The sequence below is a fragment of the Sprattus sprattus genome (genome assembly GCF_963457725.1).
Source record: "Sprattus sprattus genome assembly, chromosome: 19".
NCBI classification, from domain to species: Eukaryota; Metazoa; Chordata; class Actinopteri; order Clupeiformes; family Clupeidae; genus Sprattus; species Sprattus sprattus.
Genome location: NC_137917.1, coordinates 9,784,259 through 9,802,392, shown reverse-complemented (window position 1 = coordinate 9,802,392; position 18,134 = coordinate 9,784,259). Strand labels below are relative to the sequence as shown.

Genomic DNA, 18,134 nt, shown 5'->3' with positions numbered 1-18,134 from the left:
AACGGGGACACGACTAGTGACCTCTCCCTGTGGCACTGTGGAATCTTCACACTGAAAAGGGTGACATCCATGTCAGATTCAAGACTTTTAGGAAACGCAAAATATACATTGGATGTCATATGTTTATCATATGTGTACTTTAGCTCTACTCTGTGAAAAAAAATACTTCTAGAAACTTCTCTATAGGAAAGACATTCATTATTCATCAAATCAGTATTTATCACACAGTAAACATTATATAGCTTTTATTTTCAACTACTTTCAGCTGGCTAGTTTGAATCTAACAGTGACAGGAGATGGGGAGGTTCTGTTTCATTATTCCTCCACTGTCCTAGACGGGAAACAAATTATTCTATCTCCACCAGCTGGGCATCTTATTTGGTGCATTTACTGCACTCTAAAACGGAGTCCTTATATGCTTGTCCTTATACGGCGCCTCATGAGTTTATGTGTGCAGGATGTCCTTTCCGACCCCCATTAACCCTGCTTATTAATGACCACGTCATCTCATCTAGACGACCACTGAGAGGCCCACCGCAAACCTGTCTGCTGTGCACCCATGACACACCAGAGGCTCCTCAGTGTGGTCGCATCAGCTCTCCTCCTTTACTGATGGAGTAAACTGGGTAATTGCTATTCCACTCACTGCGCTCACACCTCAGACATCCGAAAGGGGCTGCTATGGTAATTACCGTCAATTGGAGCTCTTGATCGTGACTCGCTCTCCCGAGCAGGGGTCGCTCAGTCTGGTCTCACTCAGGACGGGACCCTTAAGTGGACTAATGAAGCTTCTGCATGCACGGCAAAGGGGGGTTGAGAGAAAAGACGACCCGTCTATCTTGGGAAGACCAGGAGAACAAGTGTCTAATACATAACGGGTTATTATCTTCAAGCATAAGCGGTTCCGTGTGAAATCATCCACTCAAAACTGTTAAGTGCAAAGACTGGTGGTCCAGCCAAACCTGGTGCACAAGGCCTGAGCGATTTCAATTTTGGGCACCCCTCCATGATGCATTGAATGGGCCCCCCACGATTGTTTGTACCCTGAGCAATTAGTTGGGGCACCTGCACTACAGCAAGACCCCACCACTGACAGCAACGCAAGTTCTACTGATCAGAGACATAATTCTTCTCACTTCGCTGTAAAATGGAAGCTGGAAGAGGCCTTTTCTATAAATGGAGAAGTGAGTGACTGAAAAAGGAATTGGTGATGAAGTTACACAAGTCCGAACCACAAAATAATGACAGTTAAAGCAAACAAGGTCTTTATTTATTGCATGCCATTGTTACGATGACAGATGAGACTCAAGCAAAGAAATTGCTGACAAGGTACCAAACTTAGCAAAAAAAAAAAAAAGACCTTGCATTAAAATGGCAGCTGCATCTGATCAATCCACTAACCTGACTTGTGCAGGGGTATATCCTTCCTATAGATCTATCTACCTATTTATTTTTTGCTCGGGTAACAGATTATTGGTCGATGAGGCAGAAAGGCACATTCCCCAGTGAAGGAACTCAGGCTTGAGTCTGGCTCTTATTGTGCATTTTTCAAACGACTGCTTGGCAGGACCACGGCTAGTGATGGCCCTACTGCATTTTGCATCAACACAAGCTGTCTAGCACTACTGCCACTGTAGATCAATACATTAAAATGTCCCCAGCACACCTGCTGTAGAACTACAGTCAGATTCAGACATGCACATACTGATACCGACCACCTAACTCATGCAGGTTAATGTATCCTGGCCTGCCACCAGGCCTGAGCTGAAGCCTGGAACTTTCCAGCGGAGGTGCCCTCATGACTCCACCCCATTTCCAGTGGATCTTTGCACCATGGTGGCCTATTACCTCACAACTCATTTCCAGTGGATCTTTGGCAACTGCTAGACTGCTCTGTGCACAAGACAGCCATCCTTTGGAAGATACACAACCCACTCCATCCTTTGCTTCCATTTTATCAAATACAGGAAGGATTGGTGACCACCCATTTGTCTTCCCTCACTTCATTTCTCCTGGTGCACAGACAGGAAATGAAGCTGCAGCATCATGAAACAGAGACACATGGGAAAAAAAGAAAAGAAAAAAAAACAGACTGTTGTCTGTCATACTTCATCCACAGCATGAGGCACAATGCAAACACTGAGTTACGGGGGAGGGGGGTCATGAAGAGTGTATTAACATTTCTCTGTGTTAATTGTATGTTTTGCCGTGTTTCTGCTAGTGCTTGTTCCAGGTCGGGGCAGCAATAGGACCCTGGGGAGCCCTCTCCACCACGATCAGCTCGTCAGGATTGTTGGCAGCTCGGTAGTGAAGCAACAGGTCCTGAATCGCTCGCTCCTCGATCTGATAACACACAACGGGGCAGTAAGCAAGAAGCACACACAGAGGGAGATTAAAAGAGGAAGTAAAAAAATGCCCGCAGAGAGCGGACATGGATGCTATTGATGATGATGATTGCTCAAACCCTAACAACATGATGGAGAAGAAATAATCCAGAAAATAAATGGAAAAGACAGGAATAAGTGAAAGAGAGAGAGAAAAAAAGAAAAGAGGAAGGAGTAAAATGCAACAGACAGAGAGCAGAAAAACAGACGAGGAGTGGAGAAGAAGGGGGTGGTGAGACAGGTGGGGTCAGACCTGTATGAGAGCCAGCGGTTTGTCTCGGCTGCGGATCAACGCGGCCTCCTGCTGCCTCTCCTCCTCCACGATGGTCGCAAAGGTCACAGCTGCTCCCGCCAGAGGGCTGCCCACCCCGCTCAGCACCCATGGCCTGATGGGTAGTGACAGGAAGTGCCAGTGAGTGAGGGGGTACAAACACAGAAAGATCAGGGGTCAGCTCGGAAACGTCACAGCCGCAGTCATCACATTGGCCCCTCAGTCTGACGTCTAGAGCTAAAACGTACAGTTTGCCGTTTCAAAGCTTCTACATCTCCAATAACAAAATTATTTGTGCATTTGGTACATGTTTTGGACAATTTATTGCAAGTGTTTACATGTTTCTGGGCCAACAGAATGTTGATAAATAAACACCTGAAACACAGAATCAAGATGCAAAAAATTACTATTTACTCTCAGTCTAGAAGCATTTCCACCATTTGGACACAAAAACTACAAACCACCCATTTAAATCACAGGAAACATTGGTGTCATTCCTAGCCAGCACGTAGAGGACAGACAAAACATGTCGCTGGAATTTTTCCCACCTGGGTCATTTGATAAGATGAAATAAGTAAAATTGAGACATCTTTGCATGGTTTGAACATTTCAAACATGAGTTTCACAGAATGGTCAGAGCAACTGGTCAGTATTGGTGTGACAGTGTGACAGCTCTGTTCTATTTCTCTCTCCTCATACTTCTCACGTTCCTCATACACACGGACACCACACTGCACTCTTTGCACAGAGACATGCAGTCTGCCCTTATCCACAGTGATAAGGATCAAGGCAGTAGAAACACAAACAGACTCTACAGCTCAATCTTGTGAACATTCTGCTCTTGGGTCCACCACAAGGCCACAGAATTAAGATAGAAGAACACCCACACCCACACCCACACAAAAACACACAAACACACAAAAAAGTCACTTCAGGTCATCAAACACACACAAGGTTCTTGATGCCTAAGAGATCAGAAACATAACTTCAAGTTGGAGAGCTACAGCAAATCTATAATAATCAAGAACACACACAAACACACCCTTGTCTTTCTCACACACTTCCTCAATACCCTCAATACAAAAAAGGTCAAACATGCACACATGAACACAAACAAGTATGAAACACAGACAAGAAGACACACAAGACATTCACACGGTCTCGGAAAGACCCAACCAAAAGCAAAAAAGAAGATGCAGTGGTTCAGTCTGCGCTAAGATCACTCTTAATGTTATTTTATTGCCCACCTCTCCCCTCTGCTCGGCTGAATAAGGTCTGATAAGTCATATCAGTCGGTGCATGGGTGCACTGCTCTGAGTGGTCACTACACTGACACACACACGCGCCTCATGAGACTCAAACTGTGCAGGTCACTGTAACTCTGAGAGACTCAGATACTCATCTGTCACTGAAAGGCTATTTCATCAGTTCTCCTGGGCCTGAAATACACTTGACCCCACTCTCTCTGTCACACAAACTCAAACTCACACACACACACAGAGACACTGAGTCATACCTTTGCATGCACACACATACACACAAATGGACCTGCACATTTTGCCTCAATTATTTTTCTTTTTGAAAAATGGACAAACACACACACACAGACAGTGGGCAGCTTGGAGCAGCTAGTACTCAGACTCACAGACCCCCTTTTCTACAGACTAATCTGTGACATGCATCAGTATTGGATTTTGTAATGGTGTGTGCATATTTGTCAATGACAGATTGCATCTGCTGCAGTAACTGTAATAGATGAAAAGGTCACACATTTGGGACTAAATACTGGAGAGAGAGAGAGACACACACACACACACACACACACACACACACACACACACACACACACACACACACACACACACACACACACACACACAAAGACAGAGGGAGAGAAGGAACAAAGCCAAACAATAAACACAAACTAATAAAACTCATATATGGCCTGACTTTGTGTAAACAGGACACTATGAAATTAACTCAGGCCCACGCAGGGTTGGGATGCTGCTGCTTGCTCTGCAGCGCCCCCTCTGTTCACCAATTTTAAATAAAAGGAAATAAAATAAAATAAAAGAGTGAAGTAATAGACCATTATATGTTTATTAATGTCTAATCTCACTCAACTTTGAGGAATGGATACAGTAGACTAAGCACTCTGTTATTAATGTAGTTTGAGGTTGGCCAGGCGACTTGTAGTCTGTAAGAACAACAGTGCCACCACATGGTCAAAATACAGAAAAGCTGAGATTGAATCTAGTAGTCACTGCCTGTAAAAACAAAAGAGGCCTACTCGGGGCCATAAAGTAATGATACACTCACAGTATTACTGTATGTTGTGGGATCATAATGTGTGTGCAGAAGAAGTGTGTGTTTGCATGTGCTTGTATGCAAATTAGTTTGATTGGATACGTGATAGGTGAGTGTACTACTAACAGTATTTAAGTGTGTACTGCAGTGATGTGTGTGTATATATGTGTGTGTGTGTGTGTGTGTGTGCGTGCGTGCGTGCGTGTGTGTATTTGTGTGTGTGCGCGCGTGTGGTCCTTACCCTCCTGGTTTCTCCATGTCGCTGGTCTCAGCACACTTGAAGGTCACCTTCTTGGCTGCTGGTGCTGGTCCAACTGCAGCACCCGGACTCCCAGCAGCCACTGGGGCAACAGGAGAGGTCCTGACCTGCTTTGCCTCCTCTTCCAGGACTTCCCTGAAGGACCGCAGCACCGGGGGAGACTGGACAGCTGTTGCCCTGATAACAAAGCGATGGAGATGAACTTTAACAGCACAAGAGTCAGGCAATACGACAAATAGTGCATCTGAGAAAGGTATATTCAGAATAATGAAGAATAAAGCCCCATAGGACCACATTGCAGAGCCCTCAATTTTTTAAATTTCAATAGTTTTTGTCCGTAAAAAGATGGCAAAATATGGCCCAGGAAAAAAGATACTGGAGTTCTCCATGAGCAGTTATGGTCAAAACCATATTCTGCCATTCCAATCTGGCCTACAGGATAGGGAGAGGTTTTATACAAATAGTGACATAAGAAACTTGCCCAACAGACCTGTGTGAGAACGTGAGAGAGGGATGGGACAGTGTGGAAGACTCAAAGCTAAAGTAGACTGCATTCCTCACCATGCTTTGGCGGGTTTGGAGGGGGTGACCACGGGTGCGGTGGGGGACTGGATGCCGGCTGTCCTGTCCTGGGTTCCCTCCTTGGAGGCCATGGCCATCAGCTTCCTCTGCTTTTGGGAAAGCTTCGCCGGGAGGGGGGACGCCTTGCTTACACTACCCCACCTGTCAATCACAGAGGGAGATGAGGCTTGAGATAAAGCTGCCTATGTAGTTGTTTAGAAAGCAAGCATAACACGTTCAAACATATGAAAGATAACATGATTCCTGGTCTATTCTTTACATCTTCTCAGCCTAAGCCTTTTCACCGCCATACAGCAAACACACAACAGAACAAAGAACAATACAACCCAACACAACTCGACACAGGACACAGGACACAGGACACAGGAAAATTAAGTACTCACGATCCAGGGCTTTTGGGCGTGGCTCCTTGATGCACTGAGCAGGCCTCCATCTCCATGATAATCCTGAGGTCCATCACAGGAGGAGTCTGAGGGGCAGTGCTGGGTAACACACACACAGATGGCCTTTAATGAGCTCATCATTATCTAGGAGCAATGACTACAGCAGCACAGACACAGACACAAAGCACCCCTCATCTGGGCCTTCACTAGGAGTTACTGATTTCAGACAGTTATAGTTCCATGGTTATAGTTATAGTACTTAGCAGACGCTTTTGTCCAAAGCGGCTTACAGTTAAACATTAAAGCAAAGAGTCAATCAATAAAGAATCATAATAATACATATATATCAAAACTATCATCATTTAAATAAAATATGCCTCAAACAAATTAACTAATTAGAAAGATGATTTTGAAAAATGTGCGTTTTTAAGACAGCACTAGGTAGGTCTTTCCTCCTCTGAGGAACCGTGAATGAAAATAGTCTTGTCTGCGACCTGTTGTAGCTGAGAAAAGGGTAAAGACAACAGACGCTCATCAGAAGAGCGCATTGATCGAGTGAGGAAATAGTCCTGAATCATAGCATTTCAATGTGTTGGTGCCGATTACATGGCTGTCCTGTACTGGAGTGAGGGAAATACTGTAGACGCTACAGGGAGCCAGTGACGGGTGACGAGCGGAGATATACGTGTCCTCTCTGGCTGCTGAAGGAATAAACTAATAATACGTCAGGGATAATGTATATGTAAAATAATGTAAATGTGTGCTGGTCATTCTTATGAAAAATAAATCCAGACAGAATGAACAGGACCCTGGTGTGCAGTGGAAGGATTGTCTTGAAGGGATTCCTTATTCAAGAATGACTGGCAGACTATACATTAACCGGCTTATTACACAGTTACTTGACAAAACAAAAAAAGACATTACTCCGATTTTGTTGCCGTTTCGTGACTCAGCTGAGAAACAAAATTGTTCTTCACGCAACTGTAAAGTTTCAGGTGTTGTGTAGCAACGTATTACGTGCTGACTTCAAGTTACAATGGATTTCCATTGTGATAAGCGAACGGAAAAAATAAAGCTGAACTTTAACCAGGGTAGCTATATGCCTTAAAAGAGAGAAGAGCCTGCTGTAAAAAAATGTTTTTAAATAAAAATAAAGTGCGGCCTCTATAATGTCGACTACAGTAGAGACTGCAGTTAGTCTTTGTCCCTCTGATCTGGGGGCTGCACTGGCTTACCTGGCTTTGACCACAGGTATGGGCTCAGGGGCGGAACTTGCAGGTGGGGTGTGGCCTCCATTCATCAGGTGGGGGGTGTTGGGGGGCGTCCTCATCCAGGATGGGCCAGATTTCTCCTCCTGACCAGGTGTGGTCATTTAACAGTAAGTACTTGAAGTGCTACCAAGTATTTGTTTTATGTGCACAAGCGTTACCGACATGTTCAGTGTCCTCAGCTACACTGGATTGGTAAGGAATGTCTTCACCAACACAGAATGACACCGGTATGTTTGTGTTTGTGTGTGTGTGTGTGTGTGTGTGTGTGTGTGTGTGTGTGTGTGTGTGTGTGTGTGTGTGTGTGAGAGAGAGAGAGAGTGTGTGAGTGTGTGTGTAAGTGTGTGTATGTGTGTGTGTGTCCTACCTGTGCTTCGGGCCGGGTCAGGGCTATAGGGGACCCCAGGTCTCGTGGGCTGCCCACCCCCATGTAGCTGCCCTCGGAGTCGGATGTGACGACCTCGTGCAGAGATTCCACTGAGCTGGCCTTCACTGGGGGGCCCATGTCCCCAAAGAACATCCCCGAGGTCAAACACTTCTCCCCTACATCACACAAGAGGGACACAACACAAATATTTTTTTAAAGATATGTTTTATGGAGCAGACACAAATTGTTGCAGAGAAACAATTTGCTAACCCACTGACCCTTGACTTGTGTCAAGCTATTTTCTTTTTTTGCCTTGCATCTCTGACCTTTAAAAACAGAGACACTGTAAACCAATTATTTTCCCCATTGTGCAGCGCATACCAACACAGTCATCTCAAGGTAAAGGTAGTACCAGAAGCGGGCGGACTCTGGATGACATCAGACAGTTTGTAGCCCCCGGAGCTGTCGGAGCGTCGCCGTGGTTTCCGCTTGGCCTTCAGCTTGGCTTTCTTCAGGAGAATCTCACTGAAGGTACAGGAACAGAAACAGACCGGGTCATTTAAAACACCCTTTAAACACATATAGCTGGCAGAGTGTCACTAATGACTAGCTAACCAATCAGGAAGTGTTTACTCCAGGCTAAAATGAGTTTAATCTGCAGGCAGTGGGTGGGTAGACCCTGTGTTCTTTATATCCTAGTGTGAGACTGTTTACAGTGTGGATGTACTGTTTCAGTCTCAAGCCCAAGACCAAATTCCTTACTTGCAGGACAGGCTGGTTTCAATGTTGGTCCCCAGAGACGAGAGGGGGTCTCTGTCCTCATACCCACTCAGGTCTGGGGCGTTTGGGTAGGGCGTGATCAGGCGCCTCTGCATGGCTGGAATCTACAAAGGAATCACCAACAATTATAAAACAACAACAAAAGGAGAGCTCCCAAACAGCGAAACCGTTACCTAACAAACCAGAAAACAAAACCAACATATTATAGCAAGTGTATGTATACTCACGGTAAAATTATATAATCATAATTGACAGTACATCACATTAATAGTAATACAAGCAAAAGGATAAGCATATACAACCTTATTTCTTATGTGTATGTATGATGTGTGCGGAAGAAGACTGACCATTCTCCTGTAGGCTGCAGACAGCTCTACCAACACGTCTTCACTCAGTACATCCAGCGCCCTGAAACATACACACCATTACAGAAGGGAGAAGTATAGATCATCAGCATATCTCTCACTCACACACACACACACACACAATACTGGAAGGGGAAATGCCCATCCTCACCTGGACTCTAATAGGGCGGCCATGTTGAACACGATGAATTGCTGGCAGGAGAGCTTCAGCTGGTTAGCATTGTACATGGAGGCAAACTCCAGCAACTCGGCAGCATTCTTAAGGGTCACTGCGGAGAGAGGGGAGGGGGAACTTTTATAAAACACACACTTAAAGGTACAGTATGCAACAATAGCTATTCGCTAAAGGTATGCTAGCAGCTAAAACTAACGAAATTTCTTGAAATGTGCTGACTTTGACATTATGACAAACTAGTTACTCAACGACTGTCCTTACACAGTCAACAACATCCAGCAAGTGCAACACAAGACTAAGCAAGACGGCAAATAAGCTACTTACTAGATCGGCAGAAGGTAAGCAAGTCAGGGCGGCGGGCTGCGGCAGGTAAAACTACATAACGCAGTTATATGCCTATCGGCCCTGCTATGCCAATGGCAACGACGCGATTCTCCATATTAAATGTCATTGTAGCGCCCCAGTTTTGTTTAAGCTGTTATTTTAAGGTTAAACTGCTTATCCTAACCCTAATCCTGAAGCATAATTGTTGCATACTGTGCCTTTAACACTCTCAGTCCCACTATTTAGGGTCACTGCGTACAGAGGGAAGGGGGACCCCTTATTAACACACAATTATCACTCTCGGTCAGGGAGGGCTATGTAATTTAAACTAGTGGTTCTCAACCGGTCTGGCCTTGGGACCCACAATCTCTAATGCTTATTAAGTTGTGACCTAATTTGATAGAATTCAAACCATAAAATAAACATATAAATTTAAACATAGAGGCGACTTTCAACCCTGCATTCATAGCACAGTCATCAGATATATTCTTATCTGGGGACTTATTGCGTCTTTTGCCCAACTTAATTATTCAAACTTCATGTTGTATTGCTCATACAAATATACGTTGATTTCTTTCTCACACACAAAACCGCATATAAAATCGCTAATCTCGGTCGCATGCTCACATGTCACATTACCCAACAACCTAACTGACTTAATTAGCTAAACGTTTAACTTTTATCACAGAATTATGAATTCTAACACAAAGATTTAACCAGGCCACCAGTGACATCTCTGCAGCTCTCCCTGCTTACATTACAGTAGGCTACTACTTAACAGCAGGCTATGCATCTGCAGCTCACGCACAACTTTCTCTGTCTTTCGAGATCTCCCTTTTCCCTTTGTGACTGAGACATGAGAACTGTGAAGACTCAGTGTTTTCTATTTCAAAATAAAAGCTACTGTTCGTGTATTTTCTACAAGATTCATTCAAGTTCTGAAGGAACACACACAGACAGCGACCCATTCAGAATGATTCCGCAACCCACTTTTGGATCTTCACCCACCAGTTGAGAAACCCTGTTATGCTAAACTATAACCTAATGACATAACTGAAGGCATAGGGGGTGGGGGAAAGAGAGGGAGTAGACAAGGCAGGTAAAAGATGGAAAGAAGAGAGGGAAGACGGAGAGAAAAGAGAGGCAGACTCACGGTTCTCAGTGACGGCCACTTCACACATCTCCTTCAGTCGGGGGATGAGGAGCTGGTCAGCCACCACCAGCACGTTACACACAAACTCCACCTTTAGAGACTCTGAGAGAGAGAGAGAGAGAGAGAGAGAGAGAGAGAGAGAGAGAGAGAGAGAGAGATTAGACAGAGATGGAGTGAGGGATAGAGACAGAGAAATGGGAAATGATGTTTAGAGAACAAAACAGGCATTATATCATAGGTCTGATCTCCAGTGTCTACAGCATGTTGATATGTTTCAGTAATATAATAAATTAACCCCTTAAACAATTGACACAGAGAGAAAATGTTACCTTTGACAGTTGGTGAGTCATCCGTGTAAACGTACTCTAGGATGACCTGCAGGACCTCAGAGCTGGTGGGCATATCCAGTGCAGAACAACTGGTGGCCTGTAGGGGGCACACAGACAAATTACACCATTTATTCTAATCTACAGGACTGGAATGGCGCTTCATGACAGCACTCTTAACACAGTGTGGTTATAACATACCTCAATCCAGGGGTTGCCCAGCATACTGTTGAAGTATTCTGTCAGAAAAACACATGAAAACTAATGATAAGCCCATATAGGAATGTGGTGCTAGGAAAGCACTGCCCATTTGTAGAAAGATTTAGATCAGAATATATTCACACTATCCATCGCTCTTAAGAAACTGAAAATGAGGGGTGGTAATGCGATCTTAAATGTTAAAGCAGGATTGGGATTGTTCTTATTAACTAGAATTCCTGCTAGGGATAAATCCCCCCTCGGACATCCATTGAATCAACACTGGATCAACCCATCACAAGATGGACAGCCATCCTAAGATCAATGTTTGAGCTCATTTATGACATTCAATCCAGTGACTACGGTGACTGCAATGTACTGTAGAACTGTAAAATATCATGACAACATAAGCCTATATAACAAATATCATAATACATGCTTCAAACTACGTGCATGCTAAAAAGCATGATAGCATTTGGAGTTGCAAAGTTTCTCAGTCTAGCAGCGCTTTGCTTACCCAGTCGAGAACACAGGACGCATTTGTGACAGGGGAATTCTCTGCCATCCTCAGCTCGGAGTGTAACATCACAAAGGTAGGTGCTGTGACCACAGAGAAGAGAGAAGGGGAATCAGAGCAGACCAAACACTTTTCATCCAGCCTGCCTCATCCACGTCAATGGATGTCTTCAACAACTCGGCACTTTGTACTTCATTACCTGATGGTTAAACCCGGACTTCTTACAGGAATACAGTTTGTTTCATTAAGTGTAGTAAGCATTACAAATTGATGTTGGAGTTCATAACGTGTTATAATGTGTACATGAGAAGTGCACATTAATAACCGTCTTAAGTCAACTGTACTAAGGACACAAAAGAGTGGGCCCAAACTGGCTAACACATCTAGCTGCCATTTGGAAGTGGGGAGGAGGCACACAAGGTCGCTTGTTTCAAACTCTGAGCAGGGCTGCTGACTACAGTAGACAGCTCCCCACAACCTCTCTTAAGAGACCGGAGAGCTAGGGACAACAGGCCAAGGGGCCAATGAGTGCTAGTCTCTTCTGCACTGTCTAGTCCTCATCAACATCTACATTTATTATTTACATTCGATTGACAGTTTACATTTGAGGTTACAGTTAGTCATTTTTAGATGACACTTTTATCCAAAGCAACTAGTACAGAAGATATACATTTTCATTAGTATTTGTGTTCCCTTGGTAGCAAACACATGACCTAGGTGTTGTTTGCACCTTGCATAAGTGGTCATACTAGACCAAGGCCACAATTAAATTAGTTATTAGTGTTAACAGATGAACGCAGGAACTAAGCAGCATCTTACCACTTTTTCTGGTTGAATTTTGGTCTGTTGCCCGTCTTTTTGGCCGTTACAGTGACTGTGCCATTGTCAAACTTCACGCCCTCCAACCTGCCAAGAACAAAATCTCTGATCAATAGCTGGCACACTCAACAATACTGTACCCGTACCATACCATCTCTGTGAGACATCAAAAGCTTAAAGCTACCAGAGCAGAGATGGGTGCTCTAGGACCGTAAACAGCCATTAGCAGTGCTTCATCTAATAGTGGAGTTTTTGAGAGTAGATATCTCACTTCAATTAATATGCCTCTTCTTTCAGAGCTCAAGGCCCACATGATGCGGTGGTGAGGACTGATGGAGTACTTTTTTAGACAAATTACTTTACTGGGACTTTAAGAGGAACTGTAAAACTGAGTGATCATAACCAAACATTATGTGATTTACAACTTTTATGGAACATCGGTGATGTCCACAAACACAATGTTTGAACTTGTACTTGTAACCTCAAAACAATTTCTCATTGAGACAACAGAACAACTAAAAGCACCTGATTTAGTCATCACTGCATCGACAGGATCAAATATTCAGCTAATTCAGTTACCTAAGTGATTGAAATCACTGCCATAAACTCTTGTTTTCCCTCCTCCAAAGAAAGCTCATAGTTCCAGTCACCATCCACCAGGTCAGTGTGTCCTCACCTGCTGGAGAGGCTGCCCAGGCCCAGTCTCTTGGCCAGACCCTGCAGCATCTTCACTGGGCTGGCACCGCCTGCTTCTCTGCCACCACCACCCTTGCTGCCCTTCTTGCCACCCTTGGTGCTTTTACCCTTGGGCTTGTCTTTGTCCTTGTTATCCATGCAGGTAGGGGACGGAAGTGCGCGGTACACCTCCAGTGCTGAGCGGCCCCGCAGGGTGTCCCCCAGTCCCAGCTCCTGCAAGCTGTGGATGAGCTGCTCCTGCTGGTCGTGACCCTGCGTCTCCTTCGGCTCCTTCAGCTCCTTCCTGGGGCTGGAGCGCGGCATGCTGGGGCGCGCGCCGTGCGTCAGCATCTCGCACGTGTCCGTGTAGATGAACTGCAGCGCCTGCTCCAGCAGCTCTGCCGGAACCTTCTCCAGGACCAGCAGGTCACAGCCGGACGCGTCCTCACTGCGGCGCACCTCCTCCTCCTCATCCAAGCCCCACTCATCCCCGCCGTTGCCGCTGTCGCCCTGGCCGTCCGTGCGGAATAGAAGCTTCCGGAAGAAGTCAGAGCGCACAGACAGGATGTACTTGTGGGCAGGGAAGGTGCGGTAGCCGGCCTGCAGGGTGACGTCATGGATGCTGTCCGTCTCGTCGGTTTCGGCTCGGAGTGTGCGCAGGTGGTCGGAGAAAGTGGAGGAGGAGACGGTGGGAATCTCATACAGACTGGGAAACAGGGAAGGAGTATAACGTAACTGTGCGACATTCCAGGTATGACTTAGACCACATGCTTATCTGTTGTTAAATGGTGGTATAGGGTTATAAAAAAAACGAAAACCCTAAAGTAAGGCTATAAACTGGATGGTAAGGCGACAGAGAAAAAGAAATACAGTGATATTTATGATGCAAATTTAACCTCATTAAAAAACACATTTCCAACCAATGTAACTATATAATTGATCATGCTGTCTTGTGTTCAGTGAATACTGTGACCTTGAAGTGACCAGCGGCTGTACAACAGACAACTCTAGGGACCAGACACAATCATCTCATCACACGCCTCAGTGTTAAGCACCTGGTCTTGGGGTCGGACTGTAGCACAGCAAAGTTACGTCCCTTGGAGTCGACGGTGATGCTGACGGCACGGTGGACGTAGGGCAGCTTCTCCAGACGGATGCGCTCGTACACCCCTCCAGCCTCCGAGTGGCCACACACCTCCACCCCTCCGGCTGGGTCTGACAGAGGTGGACAGAAATAGTGACTTCACCCCATCTTGCCTCAGTATGCAGTGTACTGCTTAATAGTTACCATTTAGTTATAGTGATTGGCAACAGGGCAGTTTGAGAACAGTCTTAGAGTATGCAGCCAATAGGAACAATGGCACCATACATTGTTCATTTATACTGGGGTGATATTATGCTTAAATGTACCTGCTTAAAGATTGTTATTTAACAATAATAATAATAATTACACGCCACTCGTCACTACAGTATAATTAATTTACACAGACTTCACTCTTCATGCTCCTAAATGTAAGACGCTGCTTGACAGCAATAGCTATTAAGTCATAGTGATTACTAAACTTGGCAGTTTGAGAACAGTCTTAGAGTATTCAGCCACTAGAACGATGAAAAAGAGGAAGTAGGAGTTCTGTGGTGAGGTTGGTCCTTCCTGGTGACTGTTCATGTGTCTTTCGTCTATTGCACATGTTCCAGACTTGATTATATACTTGACGATATATGTGTTTATATTTTTTATTTTGTACAGTCTTTTTTTACATAATATCTAAAGTAAGCGTTGGCTATTTTTATATCTAAGCAACAATCTTTTTTTCTTCAATGTGCATACTTTCATTATTTGCTGAAATTATTAGCTTTTTAACTTATGATAAAACAATCTGGCCCATTTCTCGTTCACAAACCGGCAGGCTTATATGGCTCCATCTAGTGGCATGTCCTTATATGACACTGAAAACAGGCAAGCCATCACAGCTTAGATAACGAAGGGTTCGTTGTAGCAGAGACTTGTTTATTTCTATCTGAAAAATGCCAATATAGATCGATAATCATCTGGTAAGCTTTCTGATTATCGATGCATTAAAGGCATTGATCCCAAACCTAATCTTTACACATGGGTTTTCTGCTTTAGTGTGTGACTGCCCTCATCTTCCAGTAACCGACAGATGTGTTCTCTGTCTTTTCTTTGTGATGTCCTTCTTGTCCTCTGACAGTAACCTATAGATGCAATCTCTACTTTTATCTTTGATTCTCCTATGGTCATATGGCAGCAGCCTCCAGATTCCATGTACCTTTCTTGCTCATGATCTTATAGCCCTACTCTGGCAGTCATTTATATAATGTCTTCTGTGTACCTTTCTTGTCCGTGATCTTCTTGTACTCCCCCAGCCACTGGCCACTAAAGCCCTCGCCTTCCTGCGTGACGAACATCATGTTGCTCTTGCTGAGGGCGATGTCAGACATGAACACCTGACGACCGTACGCCCACCTGCACTGCCTCAAGGCTCCGCCCACGGACCGCCAGCAGAACACCTGAGAGAAAGAGAGAGAGAGAGAGAGAGAAAAAGACAGCGAGAGAGAGAAAGAAAGAAAGAAAGAGATAGACAGAGAGAGAGAGAGAGAGAGAGAGAATGTACATTATGAGAAAACACATCATTTCAGAAAAGTGATGGCAGGTTAACACTGCATAGCATAAACCTAAGCATAACGAAAAAGACCAGACATGACTATGGCCATTTTAAGGTCTTTAAGCTCCTCTGACTTGGTTTAGTAGGGTTTGTTTAAGTTTGAGATTTCTTCATGCCTTCTGTAGTAACAACACCACAACAAACAACACAAACTTGCTTCTGGCTAAAAAGAGGGAGAAACCATCATCACTCACTCGTCCAGCCTCGTCCAAGGCCAGGATGGCTGCCTTCTCTCCCCCGTTCTCATTCAGCACCTGGGGGTCCACACGATGGTCTAGACTCCCCCCGGTCACCAGAACCTTCCTAATGTTGAGTTGCCTGAATAAAAAAATAACCGCAAACCACAATGGTCATTAAAAACTAACAGAATGTGACGGAACCCAGCAGGACAACACCAACACCTTCTGGCCATGACATTCAGAACAACCAGGCATACATCTATAACTGGACTCCTGTGGTGAGCCTGGTTACCGTAGATGCCCTCCATTAGGGCAAAGATGGGAAAACAAACCATAAAAAGAACAAATATGGAAACTTTTCTAGTAGACTAGGGAGCTCTAAGACTTAAAAGAATCATAACTCAAAAGTACTTCAGGGCAAACAAACAACAGTGCTAAATTACCTACAAAAATACAATCAGCACTGATTTTAGTCCAAGTGTAGATTCTACTCCATTTCTACACCTGTGTGGTTTGCAGATAGTGTCCTAGCATCCCACTACTAGGTTCTGACCTATCAGTAGTGAGAGGTGACTCTGGACAACTTACTTAGAGGCCAGCTTCTTGCACTGGTAGTCGGCCAGCAGGTAAACATCGCCTTTCTCCGTCACACACACCGTGGCACCGTTACTGGCCGCTACCATGGAGATGCTGACATCCTTGTGGTGCAGAGCAGACACCTGGCGGGGCGTGGTCACACACTTCTCACCGTTGGGATCCAGCAAATAACCTAGAGGTCAAAGATTAAAAGGTCAAGACAATAAGTTCTGGGCTGGTCTAAACTATCTGGTCTGGTCTGGACCGGTTTGGACTATTTGGTTGGGACTGGACTGTCTGGTCTGGACTATCTGGTCTGGACTGGTGTAGACCATCTGGTCTGGTGTAGCGTGTGTACAGAGCAGTTACATTTATTCTTGAGTCTCTGCAATAACATCGAGTACCTCGCAGGAAGATAAACGGTCATTGTGATGAAATAAACGTGCAACTTTGACAAAAAAAACAACAACGGCTCTAGCATTGAGTCTAATGTGCTGTTGCATGCATCTGGTCTTGACTAACCTAACTGTCCCCCGTTCAGCCCGACAGTGTAGACTGCATCATGGGTCCACATGACAGTGTGGAACCTTCCGGCAGCAACACCAACAACATACCTCCCTTTCAGGGCCTTACTCGACACCTGTGAACAGAGAGAGAGAACAAAAGACAGACAAAAACACATACGTTCAGTACAGTTTACAGTTTGTTTGCATTGTGCAGTAAACAAACACGTTGTGTTGTAAACAAACAAACACATTGTGTTGTATCTTGATGCTAGCTGTACCTAATCAACTATGGTGTTTTTCTCAGGTAAACCATATGCTGTCTACAATATGCGTGACAACGAACATGACTGAACGAAAAATCTTTTACATTATGCTTGACAGTGCATAAGTCACTTTTAGCCCCTGAGCCCAGATTGACCTTTAGAAACCCCCCTACTCCTCCCACTGCCAACACCCCTGGGTCCTTACAAGTTTGGGCACGAGGCTGGAGGCAGGGGGCGGGTTGATGCCCAGCTGGTGGTGGCGATTGAGGCCAAAGGTGTAGACATTTCCCTCCTCTGTCAGCACGACCGTGTGGTCACGCGCCGCTGCCACCTGGGTCACGTGCTCACAAAGGAGCCCCTCCACCAGCCGAGGCACCTGGCGAACGGGTGACACGCCCAGAGACAGGGTGAGACACAGAGGTGAGACACGAGACCGGTGAGACAGGTGAGACAGGTGAACCTCACACAGCTAAGAGTGCTGCACAGGAAAGAAGAATAGAGTGAGGGAAGATGGGTCCAGAGATGGGATGGGGCACAGGAAAGGCAGGCAGGAAGGCAGGCAGGCACGCACACGCGCACACAGACACAGACACAGACACAGACACAGACACAGACACACACACACACACGCACACACACGCAGAGGCACGCACAGACACGCACAGGCACAGGCACGCACAGGCACGCACACACGGCAGCTAAACTAAAGAGTGAAAAAGGTCAACTTTGAGGCAGGTGGGGCGTGAAATAGGTGAGAAGACAAGACCGATGAG

General features: G+C 45.2%; 1 protein-coding gene across 1 annotated transcript in view; it reads right to left on the bottom strand.

The window, feature by feature from the left end:
• Window positions 1-341: 341 nt before the first annotated feature.
• ibtk (inhibitor of Bruton agammaglobulinemia tyrosine kinase) overlaps window positions 342-18,134 on the bottom strand; it is a 22,412-nt gene continuing 4,619 nt past the window's right edge. Inside the window, exons 5-27 of the mRNA XM_080857456.1 lie at window positions 17,567-17,737; window positions 17,115-17,232; window positions 16,605-16,785; window positions 16,032-16,155; window positions 15,505-15,682; window positions 14,209-14,368; window positions 13,155-13,859; window positions 12,479-12,565; window positions 11,660-11,742; window positions 11,146-11,183; window positions 10,948-11,044; window positions 10,619-10,720; window positions 9,118-9,235; window positions 8,949-9,009; window positions 8,584-8,705; window positions 8,234-8,346; window positions 7,822-7,997; window positions 7,422-7,540; window positions 6,187-6,285; window positions 5,783-5,944; window positions 5,204-5,398; window positions 2,638-2,770; window positions 342-2,343 (exon numbers count right to left, since the gene is read on the bottom strand). Coding sequence (XP_080713582.1) covers window positions 2,218-2,343; window positions 2,638-2,770; window positions 5,204-5,398; window positions 5,783-5,944; window positions 6,187-6,285; window positions 7,422-7,540; window positions 7,822-7,997; window positions 8,234-8,346; window positions 8,584-8,705; window positions 8,949-9,009; window positions 9,118-9,235; window positions 10,619-10,720; window positions 10,948-11,044; window positions 11,146-11,183; window positions 11,660-11,742; window positions 12,479-12,565; window positions 13,155-13,859; window positions 14,209-14,368; window positions 15,505-15,682; window positions 16,032-16,155; window positions 16,605-16,785; window positions 17,115-17,232; window positions 17,567-17,737 — 3,468 coding nt within the window. The 3' untranslated portion in view covers window positions 342-2,217. The remainder of the gene's footprint in view (window positions 2,344-2,637; window positions 2,771-5,203; window positions 5,399-5,782; window positions 5,945-6,186; window positions 6,286-7,421; window positions 7,541-7,821; window positions 7,998-8,233; window positions 8,347-8,583; window positions 8,706-8,948; window positions 9,010-9,117; window positions 9,236-10,618; window positions 10,721-10,947; window positions 11,045-11,145; window positions 11,184-11,659; window positions 11,743-12,478; window positions 12,566-13,154; window positions 13,860-14,208; window positions 14,369-15,504; window positions 15,683-16,031; window positions 16,156-16,604; window positions 16,786-17,114; window positions 17,233-17,566; window positions 17,738-18,134) is intronic.